The sequence below is a fragment of the Gavialis gangeticus genome, unplaced genomic scaffold (genome assembly GCF_001723915.1).
Source record: "Gavialis gangeticus isolate Ggan-Ray unplaced genomic scaffold, GavGan_comp1, whole genome shotgun sequence".
NCBI classification, from domain to species: Eukaryota; Metazoa; Chordata; order Crocodylia; family Gavialidae; genus Gavialis; species Gavialis gangeticus.
Window position 1 is genome coordinate 161465869 of NW_017729032.1, and position 15826 is coordinate 161481694.

The window sequence follows — 15826 nt, forward strand, 5'->3', positions numbered from 1 at the left end:
TTATCAGGTAAAACACTTGCCTTGAGCTGTCACACAGAAGTTGTCTGCATATACGACATTTTTGGTACTTTGGTGAATTGGCCGATTGTTGGCATGTAGGTATTAAACAGCTTTGTGGGAGATCATTACGCTGTTGATGCCAGCAATTTTGCTTTCTATCTGATTCTAAAAAGAACCATTTGTTGTCAAGTGAAGTTCAAATGAGTTAACTGAGATACATATCTTTATTCATCTGCAATAATTTGGTGAGGAACTGTTGACTGATAGTGTAGCACGCTGCCGAGAGGTCTACAAAATACAGCTCCTATGATCAAATCTTTTTTGAAACCATCTTCAATATGTTGTATAAAATTGAGCAGCTGGCTTATGCATGATTTCTCTGTATGAAATCTTGCCTGCTCTTCAATTAGAATCTCATCACATGTTATTGCAATATGCTACACTATGAAGCTTTCAAACAGCTTATGTGTATAGCAGAAAAGTGAGACAAGTCAAAAAATTCTTCTTCTCCAGTTCGATCTGACATTATTGAAGCATACTTACCACCAGCATTTTTTAATCTTGTGAACATTAGTTGATATATCTGTATGATTAACTAGTTCCAATTTTCAGTCCAAAATATTTGAATTGTTTCTTCTGAATGACATCAAAAGTTGCTGTTTTACTTCAGTTAATTGATAGCTATCTTAAGGTGTGCCATTATGAATGGTTTGGTGGACCTGGGATTAGGATAACATTACAGGTAATGGTAAAAGGCATGTTGGTTGTCTATTCTTTTCAAGATAAGAGGTGAACCTCTTGGTTTGTTGCAGTGTTGTAATATCCCTTGCTTTCTTGAATCACTGCACATGTGCATATTGCAGCCCATGTCTTCCTGCTATTAAATGTCATAAATGTTTTCAGACAGTATCTGCCAAGGTTTTTGGCATTCCACCATCAAGGAGGACATCAGTTCTTCTCTCAGAGCAGTGGTATCTTCCACAAAAAAGATCAAAACTCAAATTCCTGATTGTGTTGTTCATGCAGGTCCATAATTTTTGGAGTCAGGCTGAGTATATATTTAGTTCTACAGCCTTGAGGAATATTCATACAGCATTTGTGAACCAGGCATATTTAGTCAGAGGTTCCATCTGCTCAATTACTGCATCATAATCTTCTGCAAAGCCCTGCCAGTCCTCCTTTTTGAAGCTGAAATGGTGATAAAATGGCATCATTTTCAGGGCTACAACTGCATTTATCTTCAAGCAAAAGGAACAATGTTGAAAGTGTAGGAATTTTTCTACATGATCTCACTAATTTAGTTTTAAAGATCATGAGGTCTGGGTTGTATCTTCATCCCCCGTTGAAGGAATTTGGTTGCTTTGTATTAGGCTGAGGTGTTGATTTTTGCCATTCATTTTGGTTGCTATCCATGACCTCAAAGAATATTGTGGCAATTGAAGTTGCCAGTGACTGCCCAGTACTTGTCATAGCTAATGTTAATGGATCAGCAAGAGCAACATTTTTGCCTGCTGGTTAAACATGACTGTGCTTCTGGCTAAATAAGTTGACAGGATCTCAATGATGTCATTGTCAATGATGATACCAGACTAGATAAGCATGGTGCTTCTGTATTATTTGTATGGTCTTTCAATGGTTAGCTCTATTTCTGGTATGCGGGGTTGGCGCCTGCTAGCTCCCTAACGTACTTCTTGCAGGCATACAATTTAGCAGTCAGATTCAGTGAGCAGGTTGTGATTAGGTCACACTTCACTACTGTAAGCCTTTAACATTTACAGACATGATTGCCAGTACTGGCACACCAATGATTTAATGCCTACGCTATTAATGCTTTACAAGTAGATGGCAGAATAATTTGGAAGTAGTTTGAAATTTAAAGTCTCTTTATAATAATATAAAGTAAGATACTAAAACCACTTATGTCTATTATGAATATATATTTTAAGATATTTGGCATTCCTATAATAAAAAAGAAATCTTTGTTTCCCACAGAGTTAACCAGCATAAATGTCACCACTTTAAAAATGAGATGCTCACTATCGTCTTCTCAAAAGCCATATTTGGACCTTGATCCTGTGAACATATTACCAAGTGCAGTGCTTCTGGCTGAACAAACTCAGTGGAAAAAATATAAAATAGTAATAAGACTGCTCAAGATTTTAAGTGCTATGATCAGCAGTGTGTTTGCAAGATTATGTTTGCTTCCTCTCTGCCTTCATTGTTGCTTTATAATCCATTTCATATATAAGTTCGGCCTAGCAGACAGAGCCTTGGAGTGATTCTCAAGCAACCTGAGTACTATTCTCAACAAAGCCAGTAGCCTGCTGAGTAAGCCTAAGTTATTTTGCCTCTATATGAATCAGTTTACACTTCTGCAAAATGAAGATAATAATGCTGAAAACCTTCATGAAGTGTTTCTTATTATTTATAATGTTCCTGCTCAATTGTATAATTATATAGCTTTTGGCCTAATTCCTTGAGGTTTCACTGAGACTGAGTGATAATTTAGTAATAATTTAATACTGAGTGAGTGATAATTTGCTTTTATTATCAACAGCTCAAGTAACACATTTATACATGTATATAGCAAATCTTTTAATTGAAGCAGGTGAAATTATTTGTCCATCATCAGTACAGGACAAATGTCTAACATGGAGGAAAAGGGCCGTTTTCCATTTCTTCTATTCTGCCTTGTCTTTTTATTAAGGAAAGATCCATACAAAGAGTTGAGAGGAAAGAAGCATAGACTATGTGAAAGGGTTGGCCCCAAACAGATTTACATTGTTTCCAGCCCCCTCCCCACCTGCCCCCCCTGGGTTAAATATGTATGAAAAAGTTATTTTATTGGAAAAGGATTAAAAGTATCCCAATCCTAAAGATTCAAAATCTTCAGTCTCCAATAATCATGAAAACTTTTTTGAGAGCTAGCAAATTTTATGTTTTTTTTATTTGCTTTCTGATTTTTCTTTTTTAACCTTTAGGTTTCTCCATGACTACAAGATCTATACATATATTTAAAGGAATGGTAAATTCTGGTAAACTGTATGACTCCAGGAGTTTGGGTTGAAAGGAAAATAGGAAAATATCACAAGAATTGGCAATACTGAGATATTCACACTGAGATAGTAAGTAATCATGTCTCTTAGATTGTACTGTAACGGTTAACAATCATCTGCTGTCAACAGTTTTAAAAGATTCATCTAAAATGTGAAGCATTGGGAAAAAAATCACATGTTAAAGTTAAAAGCTTCTAATCTTTATAAGGGCAGAAGAAAATGAACTCACCATTATTCACCAGGACATGGAGTGGACAATTCTTTACTCTAAACTGTTGTACAAATTGCTGTATGGACTTCATAGAAGCCAAATCACAGTGTATAAACTCCACTGAAAAAAAATAAGAGAAAAAAAAATCTAGTGAAGTCAGTTACAGTAAAATAATTTACCCAGTATGACCCAAAATCTTCAATTCTCTTTTACTGACAAAAGGATTGTTAACAAGTTGGACCATTCTTTTTAAGTTCACTTTGATATATACAGGTTTCCCTTGCTTTATGCTGTACATGCACTCCTGGAAAATGGCACATAACTCAAATTTGCATAAAGGGAACCCACTTTACAATGTAACAAATAAGGATACATTCCAAGACCATGACTGTACTGACCCCAAGACCCATTTCTACCACTTTTACAAGACAATTTTGGTACTCACCAACAGCAGACAGTATACACAAGCACAGGGCATAATGGGGATGGCAACTATCATAATAGGGATGGCAACTATAGAAACATGTCACAGACGATGAGCAAGAAGCACAGATCCACACAAGAGACCATATTTTGGTGTGCGTCACTTCCACAGTGCACCACACAAAGCAGCTAACTGCGGGCTTCCATCACACTGATTGCTTAAGAGTGAATTTACCTCTGATATAATTAATTTTTGGTATAAAATGGGTCATCACATAAGAGCGAATTCACACATACAGAACCCACATAAAGCAAGGGAAACCTGTAGAGATTCTTCAAGGGATGTTTTCTTTTCTTTTCTTTTATCTTCTTCCTCCTCTAACTTTTTGTTGCTGTTGTTGCTCTCTCTCTTCACAAATAATAGGAATGACAAGTATGGTCTTCCATGGACTTGCTAATTTATCTGTTGAAGATCTTAGGTTTGAGATCTCATAGCAAATATGAATTGAAAAGTTGTTGAATCTTCAGCAAAACCATCTGCTATTCAACATATTAGTCAGACATAGAAGCTAACTGTTACAAAATTAACAAACAATGAAAAGCACAATAATGCCCCCTCAAGAGCCTTAAAATGGTTTAATTAAAAAAATTCCCCCCCCGCCCCAACTATTCAAATTCCAGGCTGAATTCTCTTGAACATTGTATGGAAAACAAGATAAGGGATTGCATTGTGAAAAACACACACTCATACCCCTCTACACCAACATTTAAATAATCAGTTGTTAAAATATGAACATTTCAGGTATACAATGAGATATAGAATCATAGAAAAGTAGAGCTAGAAGGGACTTCATAAGGTCATCTAGTCAAATCCATTTGTTCGAGGCAGGATCATACCCAACTAAACCATCCCAGCTAAGTGTCTAACTTGCTCTTCAAAGTTTCCAAGGGTGGAGATTCCACAACTTCTCTAGTAGCCTGTTCCAATGCTTGACCACCCTCATAGTCAGAAATTTCCTCCTAAACTCCAACCTAAATTTCCAATTGCTCCTAGTCCTGTCCCTTATGACCACAGAAAAAAGCCCATGTCCATCCTCTCAATAATTGCCCTTCAGCTTTTGAAGACTTATCAAATCTCCCCCCAGTCTTCTTTTGCAGGCTAAATAACCCTATTTCAGTCTTTCCTCACAATTTTGTCTTCCAGGCCCTGATCATTTTTGTCACACTGTGTTGGACTCTTCCAAATTGTCCACATCCTTCTTGAAGTGTGGGGCCCAAAACAGGACACAGAACTGCAAGTAATGCCTCACCAGTGCTGAATAGAATGAAAGAATCAATTCCTTGATTAGGAAATTACACTCTGGGTAATACAACCCAGGATGCTGTTGGCTTACTTTCAAACAAGAACACACTGTTGACTCATAATCAGCTTATGGTCTACTAGAACCCTCAAGTCTTCTCTGCAGTAGTGCAGCCTAACCAATCATTCCCCAGTTTGGATTTGTGCATGCAATTATTCCATCCCAAATGCAGGACTTTGAACTTGTCCTTGCTGAATCTCATCTGATTGATTGCATAAAATTTCTTCAGTCTACTCAGGTGATTATGGATCCTACCCCCACTCTCTAGAGTACCTGTAATTTCACCTAACCTGGTGTCATCTACAAATTTGCTAAGGGTACACTCAATCCCATCATCCAAATCATTAATGAAGATATTGAACAATACTGCAACCAGGACAGACCCCAGGAGAATCGCACCTGATATCTCCTCCCAAGTAGACATTGAGTCATTTATGAGTACCTGTTGAGCACAATGATCTAAACAGTTATATATCCACCTTGTAGTATTTTCATACGGTCTCTATTTCCTGAACTTTTTTATGAGAACTTGGTGAGAAACAGTGTCTTGCTAAAATTCACTGCTCTCCCCTCATCCACAGAGCCTGTCACCTTATCATAGAAGGAAATCAGGTTGGTCAGGAATGATTTGCTCTTGGTGAATCCATGCCGTTTGATCCTCATTCACAATGGATTCCTTGAGGACCTACTCTCCATGATGTTTCCAGGCATCAAGGTCAGGCTGTCTGGTTTGTAGATCCCCAGATCCTATTTCTTTTCTTGCTTGAAGGTGGGCACTATATTTGCCCTTTTCCAGTCATTTGGAACCTCGCCCAACTTCTATGAGTTCTCCAAGAGCATAGCCAATGGCTCTGAAATTACTCTAGGTTACACTCAGCCATTTTCTTCAGTACTCTAGGTTGCATCTCATCCAGCTCTGCTGATTTTAAAGCATCTAGCTTCTCCAAGTATTCTCTAACCTGTTCTGCCATTATTTTAGACCAGGGATGTCACAGATCTGGTCATCCAAGCCTGTGCTGCCCATTGGTCTTGAAAGTGACCCACAAGCAGCATGTGGGCCCTGGTGGATGGCCTGCACACCACATGCAAAAGCCACTCTGGCCACACTTCATGTGGTGCCTGCCCTAACGCACCTTGGTTCCATCCCGGAATGGCTGTCACACACAGCATGGCCCCACAGCCCTAGAACAGCACTGTGTGTAGCACAGTCCCACAGCAGACAATGGCTAGTGTGGGCAGCTGAGACCTAGAGCACCTGCCACATGCAGCACGGCCCCAAAGTCCTAGGGTGGGCACCACATGCAGTGTAGCCCTGGAGTAGCAGAGGGGCCTCTGTGTGCACCATGGCCCTGCAGCCCCAGAGTGGCCAGAGCAGGACTGGGCTGCACATGGCATCCACTTTAGAACATGTGCTAAATCTAGCATGCAAGGCTGGTTGGTGGGTTTAATCCAGTCAGCAGACTGGACCCATGTTATTCATACGGCCCATGAGGCCAGATAATTTGACACCCCTACTCTAGACTGTTTGTATCTCCCTTCCCTATCTTTGCCACCAGTTCCATTCATCATCTGGTAGCTGCCCCTATTTGTGAAAATGAAAGTAAAACAGGCATGTACTCTTCTCTGAATCATCTATAACTAGACTGCATTCTCAATTCAGTAAGGAACCTATAGTTTCTCTGGTCTTCCTTTTAATTTTGACATATTTGTAGACTGCCTTTTTTGTCCCTTGTCAGCTGCATCTCAAATCATGTCTTGGCCTTCCTAATTTTATTCTTGCATGCATGTGCTATATTGCTACACTCTTCCCTAGAACTATGACCAGCTGAAACCAGGCTGGTCTCCAGTCTAGCAAGGCTAGTTTCCCGTTACATATGCCTTCTATTACCTCATCCTCCCTCCCATTGTATTGGGATAATTTGCTCCTGCACCCTAAGATGATCCTCTTAAAGTACAGCTAGCTTTTCTGAGGCGTGTCTACACAAGCTATTAATGCACAGCAATAAACTCTGATACATATCACACTTGAGTTTATTGTTCCCAGGGGCACCATTTGAAGATCCATCCAGGACCACAGCAAGTTGAACTGGATCAGAACAGCTCTGGCTGGCAGGGGACCCTGGGGCTCAACCTGCCACCCCAGGGCTGCTTCTGGCTGTCTCAACATGCTGTGCTGTGCACGAAAATGCTTCAGTATGGGGATAGCCAGCGAGCAGCATCTACCTGTGCATCTGCACGTGCATTGCTCCACATGAAAAAACTCTGTACCCAGATTGTACTTGTATTTACAAGTTCTAACCTGAAGTAGAGTTTATTAGTTTCCTGTGGGCTAATAGGGCTGCACATATAGAGGCCAAAGTGTTTACTGCAGAGCTAAATTAGGCAGCTCTGCAGTAAACACCTCACGTAGACACGTTCCTGGACTCCTTTTCCTCTCAGGACTTGCCTATGAGGGGATCCAACCTACCAGTTTCTTATATTTGTTAAATTATGCTTTCCTAATGTCCAGCATCCTTATCCTGCCACGCTCCTTCCTTCTTCTGCTTAGGATCTTGAACTCTACCATTTTGTGGTCACTGTCACCCAAGTTACCTTCCATCTTCACATTCTCAATCAATTCCTTCTTCCTTGTGATTGTTAAGTTGTGAAGAGCTTTCCCCCCTAGCTGGCCTCTCTACCATCTGTATCAAAAAGTTTTTCCCAACACACTCCAAGAATTTGCTGAGCTACTTGTGCACTTCTGTGTTTTCCTCTCAGCAGATATCCTGATAATTGAAGCCCCCCATGAGAACTAAGCCCTGAGATCTGGTAACGTCCATCAACTGTTTAAGGGAGGCCTCATCCACCTCTTCCTCATGGTTTGGAGGCCTGAAGCAGATGCTCACTATGACCTCCTCCCTGCTTCACTTCCCTCTGGCCTTTACCTAGAGACTTTCAATAGGCCTACCTTCCACTTCATACTGTACCACTGAACACATGTACATTGCCTCTTCTGTTACCTCATATGCAACAGGCTCATGATCCTTCCTTCCTAACAGGCAGCTTTTAAAGAGCCATAGAGCTTTCACATATGCTTTTCGTAAGTTTTAATTAAAACAAAGAAACAGGACTTAAATGATTTTCTGTAAAGTACGTGGTCTTTCTTCTCTTGTCTAGTTTAAGACAAAACAATCCTTACCAATGCTATTAGAAATGACTAACAAACACACCTTTCCCTCATCTTGGCCTGCCCCTTTCTCCCCTCTCCACCCACAAGTTGCTCATTTCAGCCAAAGGTTTTATGATACCATAACATAGGTTCTGACATCTCTACTGGTTGTCTGTACTGAGTGCATAGTGGTTGAGCCATGAGCCCTGACTGGAAGCTCATTGGAAGTATGGAAGTTTAAATAATAAATGTTAACATTGTAGGTGTGCAAATCTCAAGGAGAATATTTCCTCTAGTTGTACATAATAAAAGTACATCCTTGTAATAACCTCTGTTTATTTTGGCCATAGAAAACATTATTGCACTGAAGTTGTCTTGGTGAATTTATGCAAATGATCAGTGACCTTTAGAATGAGTAATTTGCTTGCTGTTAAAATGTGTCAAGATATATTCTAATTTGAACCCCTTGCAACATGAACAAAAGCTGTCATTGAGGTCAGTACTGATGTCAATAATGTCCATATACATTCAGGTCTAGCTGTCTTCTTTAATTTTACCAATATACTGTATATGGAACTGGCGGTGAGACACAACAGGCAGTACATATCTAGGGGATTATTATTGCACACTGCAGATGGATAATGTAATTCCTTCTTTGGCCTTCATGCTGTATAAAGCCGCATAAGCAATGCTGTAATCTCTCAGATCTTACTGCTTAGTAACTAATGCACTGTCATAATTCTGATAAGTGTTGACTACCAGCGAGATCTTTGCTTTATGTGAGCAAATAAAAGCATCAACATATAATTTCAGAGCAATAACACTACAACAGATTCAATCAGCTCATTTCCTACAACAGAACAGAATTAGGAAAAGAATGTTTGTCTTCAAAATGGGAGACATGAACAAATGAGTAACCCCCTTTTGATATGCCATAGCAATAAGCACAAGGGATTTGGGTTGCATAAGGTGGAGTAGACTTTTTTTTTTTTTGCAAAAATATATATTGCAATACTGCTACCAACCTGTCCAATGGCTGCTATGGCTCACTCAGACCAAAACAGTTCATTACAATTTCACTGTACAAATTCCTGTCACACTATCTATACTGTGCTCCCACATGTCCACGCGCTCATGTGTGCATCACCATCACCCTTGCCCATCACGATGATGATTTTTACCACCATTATTACTGTTTTGAGCCACTCTGCAGGATACAGACACTAACATGCTATGATGTCAAAAACCAACTATACAGGTGCATATATACACCCTGCCTTCTGATGAACTTCAGACTAACATAGCAAGCTGCCTCTCTCAAAACCAGTTAGACGAGTGACTTACACAGTTCATGTGCCAAAAACAGTCCTCTTCCTGACAATCAGTATTTTTTCAGTCTTTCCTTAGATACCCAACAGTTCGTTGAATCCACCTGTTCTCTCTTCTCTTAGATTGCAAAGTCTTCAGAGAAAAGGTTGTGTCTAGTGCAATGGGATATTACCACAATACAGTTGCTACTGAATATTAACAAGAACAAAAATGACTACTATTATAATTGTTTTTATTTTCTTGAAGATCATTTTGGGGAAAAAATAGAATACTGGAATTTGGAATATAGTGATTTTTCCTCCCCATTTTAAAGTCATTAAATCTGAAGAAATGTACATACTTCGAAAAAAATTATGAACTAATCCTCACAAGACTTTGGGCAAGGTAGAGGAATCTTATTTTTAATTTTCCTCATATATGGCAGACAGATTAGAGGCCATAATCCAACACACTTCATCATGTGAATGGAACTACTGGCAAAATAAGGGGCTATTTCAGATGAACAAGTATGTCAGAAAACAGTCCTGTGTGATTTCCCCAAGCTCATGCACTGGATCAATTGGGAGAGCTGAAAATAGAAACCAGCTCTTTTCTTCTCCATTTTGTGTTTTTAGTCTGAATAGTGGATTAAGAATTACATATTTAGAAACTAAAGAATATCACCATCTTATTTAAAGCACATACAAATTTATCAACTAAACAGATTTTTAATACTCTGACCTCAAACCCAAAATTTAGCAGCCAAGACAAAGCAAAGGACTGAAGATTAACTAGAAACGGACCCTTGCTACATGACTAAATAAACAGAAACCACAGCAAGCAAAGTTTTCTACATATAGTAGATCTAGGGAAAGAAAGCAAATATTAGTAGTAAAGAAATGCAAACAAAGTCAGTACCTTCCCAAATTACAGCATATGCCCATATTGATATTTAGTCAAAAATTATTTCTAACCTTTCTCGTTTACTCATCTATTAGACCTCAGATCATTCTTGTCCTTATTTATTGTGAATAACAGTAATTTTCCTTTGGGTTTTACTAGCACAGTATGTCTATACAACTACTTGACCTTTTGCTCTGCTGTGTTTCTTTAAAATGTTTAAAAGAAAATAAGAGAACAAAAACATGGAAACTGGAATCTAGAAATGCAAACACCTGAAGCCAATATTACTGAAACATCATTGTTTCTAACTATGATCTTATTCACTGGTTCCTTCTACTAATCTTTCCTTCAAAGATATTTGCATCTACAATGACAGATGTGCCTGTATTTCTTTCCACTGTGTGGGTATGTCTGTCATTCTTATCAAAATAATATTTTCAATCAAAGTAAAGCAATTATTCCTTTGTCAAGTCCTAGCTAAAATATTCACACAGCATGGAAAAAAAGATTCTACTATCATTTTGCTGTAATTCGAGAACTCTTAACTCAATTCTCAGAAAATTAATAATTATCTATAAATTGTGTATTATTCAGAAAAAGGTAGATAGTTTTAATTATATGCTTATTCACATACAAAAGTGCCTATTTATTTGATATTGTTATCACTGTTGATGCTTTGTCTGACATAAAAATTGTTTGACAGTGACTATGTACAACCGACATGACAATATTTATTCTGTTCTATTCTAAACTCTCCCTCTTTCCCAAGGATATAAATCCCAAATAATTGACACCTCCCAAGTCCACAAAAGATCTAGTTTCAGTCCAGCTCCAAAAGTTTCAGTGAAACAAAGACATTTAAATAGAACCAACTAGAGGTCATTTATTATAACATTAAAGCCAGCCATCTATAAATACTGGGCATAGGCTGAAGGGAAATTTGGAGAACTCTGCAAATTCAAGAAGACCTGCTGCTAATGTGTGTGCCACCCTCCTCCCACTTCTCGAACCTCCCCAGCCAGGATAGGTGAGAATCTGTGTTGTGTTGTTGTCGGTAGCCAGGTAGACTTTAGGATAAAGGTTTATTCTCATGTTTTAAGGTGCAAGCAAATCAAAGTTTTATGTTGGTTGTTTAATATACAAATAAACAAATAGATGTTCATACTTAACCCTGTTTAAGAACTGGTAGTTGTCTGTTAAAAAGAGCAATTAAAAAAATAAGTCAAACTACCAATTCTTCCACATACATCCTTGACCTATTGTATTAAAAGGAAGATGGGAGGGAACACTTTTCTGGATTTAAATTTGTGGGAATCACTTTCATTAACCAGCAACGGGCAGGAAGTTGTCTTTAAAAAGTAACATTTGACTTGCCAGGTTTTACCTCCCCAAATTTAACTTGTTGTGATGTGTAGTAGGCAACCATTAATCCTCTGGATCGTGGTGTAGGGGTGTGTAAAATGGGCCGTATTCAATTCGGATTCAGATTTGGCCCAAATTGGAGACAGTGATTAGATTTGTTGATTCAGATCACTGTCCCTGATTTGATTCAGCCAAATCCGAATCTGAAGATTCAATGCTGATTCAGAGAATCAGTGATTCAGCCACAGACACAGCTTTAAATGTTTTTCTATACACCTTAAGGTACCAGGCATGGCTCATGAATGCTGTGATACTTGGGTGGATGGAGCATCCTACAGGAGTGCAAGGGGGACCCCCCGCATGCTCGGCTGTGAACCTGGAAGTGGACTGGAAGTACTAGGTCTGCTGGGGAGTGCGTGGGGGAGCCCCCTGAACACCCTGGCTTTGTGATTGGCTGCAGGGAGACCCTGGGTGTGCCCCCAGACCCAGGAGGCACCAGGTGCTGAGCCGGGGTGATGTGGGAGGCCCCCTGTGCGCTCCCTGGCAGACCTGGAAGTGCTTCTGGTCCACTTCTGAGTCTGCTGCCAAGCACACTGGAGAGCCCCCATGCTCCTGTGAGATACTCCATCTGCCCCACCACTGCAGTGTTGATGAGCCATCTGGTACCTTGAGGTATGTAGAAAAAAACATTTAAAGCTGTGTCTATGTCCAAATTGCTGAATCTTTCTGAATGAATTTAGAGAGTTCTGATTCAATTCGGAGAGATTAAAGCGTCTCCTGATTCGATTCGGAGATTCAGCCACCAAATCTGGCTGAATCTCCGTTGAATTGAATCAGGGACCAAAGCTTTGCACAGCCCTAGTGTACAGGTAAAAGGTCTAGTCGAGCTTGCTGAATCCATTTGTGAATGACAAGCCCAATTCAAAAGTGACAGAGCTTGTTACAAGTTTCACAGATCCATATGTTGTCTGAGCTGGAGTCCAAATTTACAGCATGCTACATTCTTCTTTCTCGCTTTTCTTCCATGCTCTGGACCAATGCCACTTCATGTTAAGCTGCACCCAGTGCCAGATGTTCCCTTCAGATCGTACAGGATTGTGTGCTTGGATGACTTTATATAATTTTTGCACAAGTTGTGGTAGTGCCATAGAGAGTGACCCCACATTCTAGAGCAGTCTTGAATCTTGCTAACAAAATACTCTTGGGGATATGGTCTCCTCCCATTCTCCCGATATAGCCGATTCACTGCAACCTCTTCTTGATAGTGGTTTCTAAGTGTGTCAGTCCTGCACACCCCAATACCTCTGTGTTTGGTATTCTGTCTTTCCACTTTATTTTTAGGATCTCATGCAGGCATCTCATATGGAAGCTGTTTTCAGTCTCCTGATGTTCCTAGCCTACGTAGTGCACATTTCTGAAAGCAGGGATGGCAGCACACAAGTCTCATAGATTCGCATCATCACCTTAGCTGATAGTTTGCTATTATTCTATGCACATTTCTGTAATAGATCAAACTTCTTAGCTGCTTTTCTGATTCAGTTAGTCAGTTTAGTCTGAAGGTCGAGGTTCATGCTGACTGTAGAACCCAGGTAGCAAAAGCTGTCAACAATGCCAAAAGATTTATCCTCCAGAATGATGTCAGGTATTGGTTCTTCCACCCCTTAGTACATGATCAGTCTTCCTGAGACTACTTGCCATCCTGAAGCTCTTGCATTACTCAGAAAACCTGCCCAGGAGATTCTGCAGGGAAGATTCACTGTGGGCAACCAAGGCCACATCATCCACCAACAGGAAACCTCTCAAAACTAGTTCTTTCCCTTTGGTTTTTGCTCTTAACCTTGCAATGCTGAACAAGCCTCCATTTAATCTGGTTTGAAGATAAATGTCATCATTGCTGTCCTTGAATGCTAGAGATGCAGGAATAAAAAGTAAAAGACAAAAAACACAGGGGCTAAGACACACCTCTGTTTCACACTGTCATTGCTGGCAAAGGTGTTTTTTTCATACACCACAGCTACCTTCATACCTTGAATGATTGATGTTTAGCAGTTTGGGGGGAAACCCCAGTTTCTTCAGAATAGTGGGTATAATAATGTTTAAAAAACTAGACCACAGGAGAACTGAATTGCATAATCCATTGAGCTTCTTGGCTATCAAATAAATCAGTTCTACCACATCTTTCTTCTATACTAATCAAAATAAGCAAAATTCCAGAACATGAGTGCTATTTTCAACACTAGTAACTCTCCACTGATTCTCAACATAGTACATCATTATAACAGTCTCCAGATCTGTGACCTTTCCAAAGCATCCAACACAGAATAGTGGTGCCAGAAGGAAGTGGTTCATATAGAAGTCAAGAACTATATGAGCATGACTGACCTTTGATCTATTTATATTACAAATTAAGTTTTATTTTCAAATTTTTCTCCATCCAAATTTATACATTGGAAGTACAGTATTAATAAATTAATCAAACATGTACATACACTGCTTTGGTATATGATATCTGATATATATATTCAGATAATAGCCTCCTTTTCTTCAAATATATGTCAGATATCAGATATAGATAGATAGATAGATAGATAGATAGATAGATAGATAGATAGATAGATAGATAGATATTTGAAGAAAAAGAGGCTATGATCTGAATGTATATATCAGATATCATATACCAAATAGATAAAGGGGTAATACCAGTAACCTCAGAAGTAATCCCATGGTGAAAGGGAGGTTTCAGCTGCCTATAATAAAGACACGGTATGTTTAAGTCCCTGCTTCAGGCCTATATCATAACAGCCAATGATAGCAGGTAAATGATATACCTGAAATTCATTCTTCTGGCTGCTAGAAAGTAGTCACAATTTCTCTCCCTCCAAATCTATCTAAAAGCCTGCTAGTGGCCAACTATGTCTACCACTTAGATCCCTCTCTGCTGTGAGAAATAGGGGAAGTTATACTATCAACCTCATAGTTGTGGGGATTCCCACCCCTTTCCCATATTTTGACCTCATTCCCAGCCTGCTTTTGAATCTACCTCCCACCTGACTATCTTTGATATATGCTTTTGACCTTGCTGATGCATTAGACTGAAAATGATACATTTCACAGCTGTCTGGGATTCTGAAGAGAGGCAAAGCGAAAACTAGCAGTGGCTTATGTATGGCCATAGAGGCATTTGAGCCATCTTTTTGAAGGCTTGAGAAGACTGCACCTTAATGATTCATATTTATGACATTCCCTTCATAATCATAACAGAAATTTCAAGCTGGATCCCTAGCCTAGATTTAGCCCTATAGGCATCGTTGGAGTGGCGTAAAGGAAATGTCCAGTTGCTGGACATGATGGGCACTCTGTCATAGGAGAATCTCATGCTAACAGAGAAAGAGAGATAAAAAGCAGCGAAAGCAAAAAACAAACAAACAAAGAAACAAATAAATAAAGAGAGAGAAAGGGATCGGTACACATTTCCTTCCTCTTATATTTCTGCTCATCGCTGGTGAACGCATTTTTGAGTACTGAATGTGGAGATTTTTTGTTAGAAAAGTTAGCAACCTGTAGATCCATCCTGCCCAATTCTGCCATGACAGAAATTCATGACTGTGCAGAGGGCCAGCACAAGAGCTATTATATGCATCATTACCATCTTATGTAAGACCTCAAAATAGGGCTCATGTGAGACATAAGTGTTATATTCCCTTCCTATAAATCCTCTCCATAAAGTATTGACTGTACCCTGAAGGCAGAATTTATTTGCAATTGATGCACAGAAAAATTGCTATAAAAGAAACCATCCTTTTCCAATAATCTTGTGAGCTTGTTCTCATGGCTACTGGGCAGTCCAACAAAGTACACAACTTAACACAAATAGGTATTATAAATTTAAGATATCCAATGTATTCCTTCTTATCAAACACCTAAATTGGTAACAGGTTTGTCCACCAATGTTCTAATACTTCTATAAAACTATAGGAAAACCACAGCTTACCTTTACCCTTTGAGCAGTTGAATATGAAAAAAAAAGTCAGCATTCATCCCAAAATACACACCA

The 15826-nt window shown here is 39.2% G+C and overlaps 1 protein-coding gene across 1 annotated transcript in view; it reads right to left on the reverse strand.

Moving 5' to 3' along the window:
• The window catches only part of DHRSX (dehydrogenase/reductase X-linked), a 259284-nt gene that overhangs the window by 133670 nt on the left and 109788 nt on the right, over window positions 1–15826 (reverse strand). Inside the window, exon 4 of the mRNA XM_019523854.1 lies at window positions 3286–3387. Within this exon, the coding sequence (XP_019379399.1) occupies window positions 3286–3387 (102 nt within the window). The remainder of the gene's footprint in view (window positions 1–3285; window positions 3388–15826) is intronic.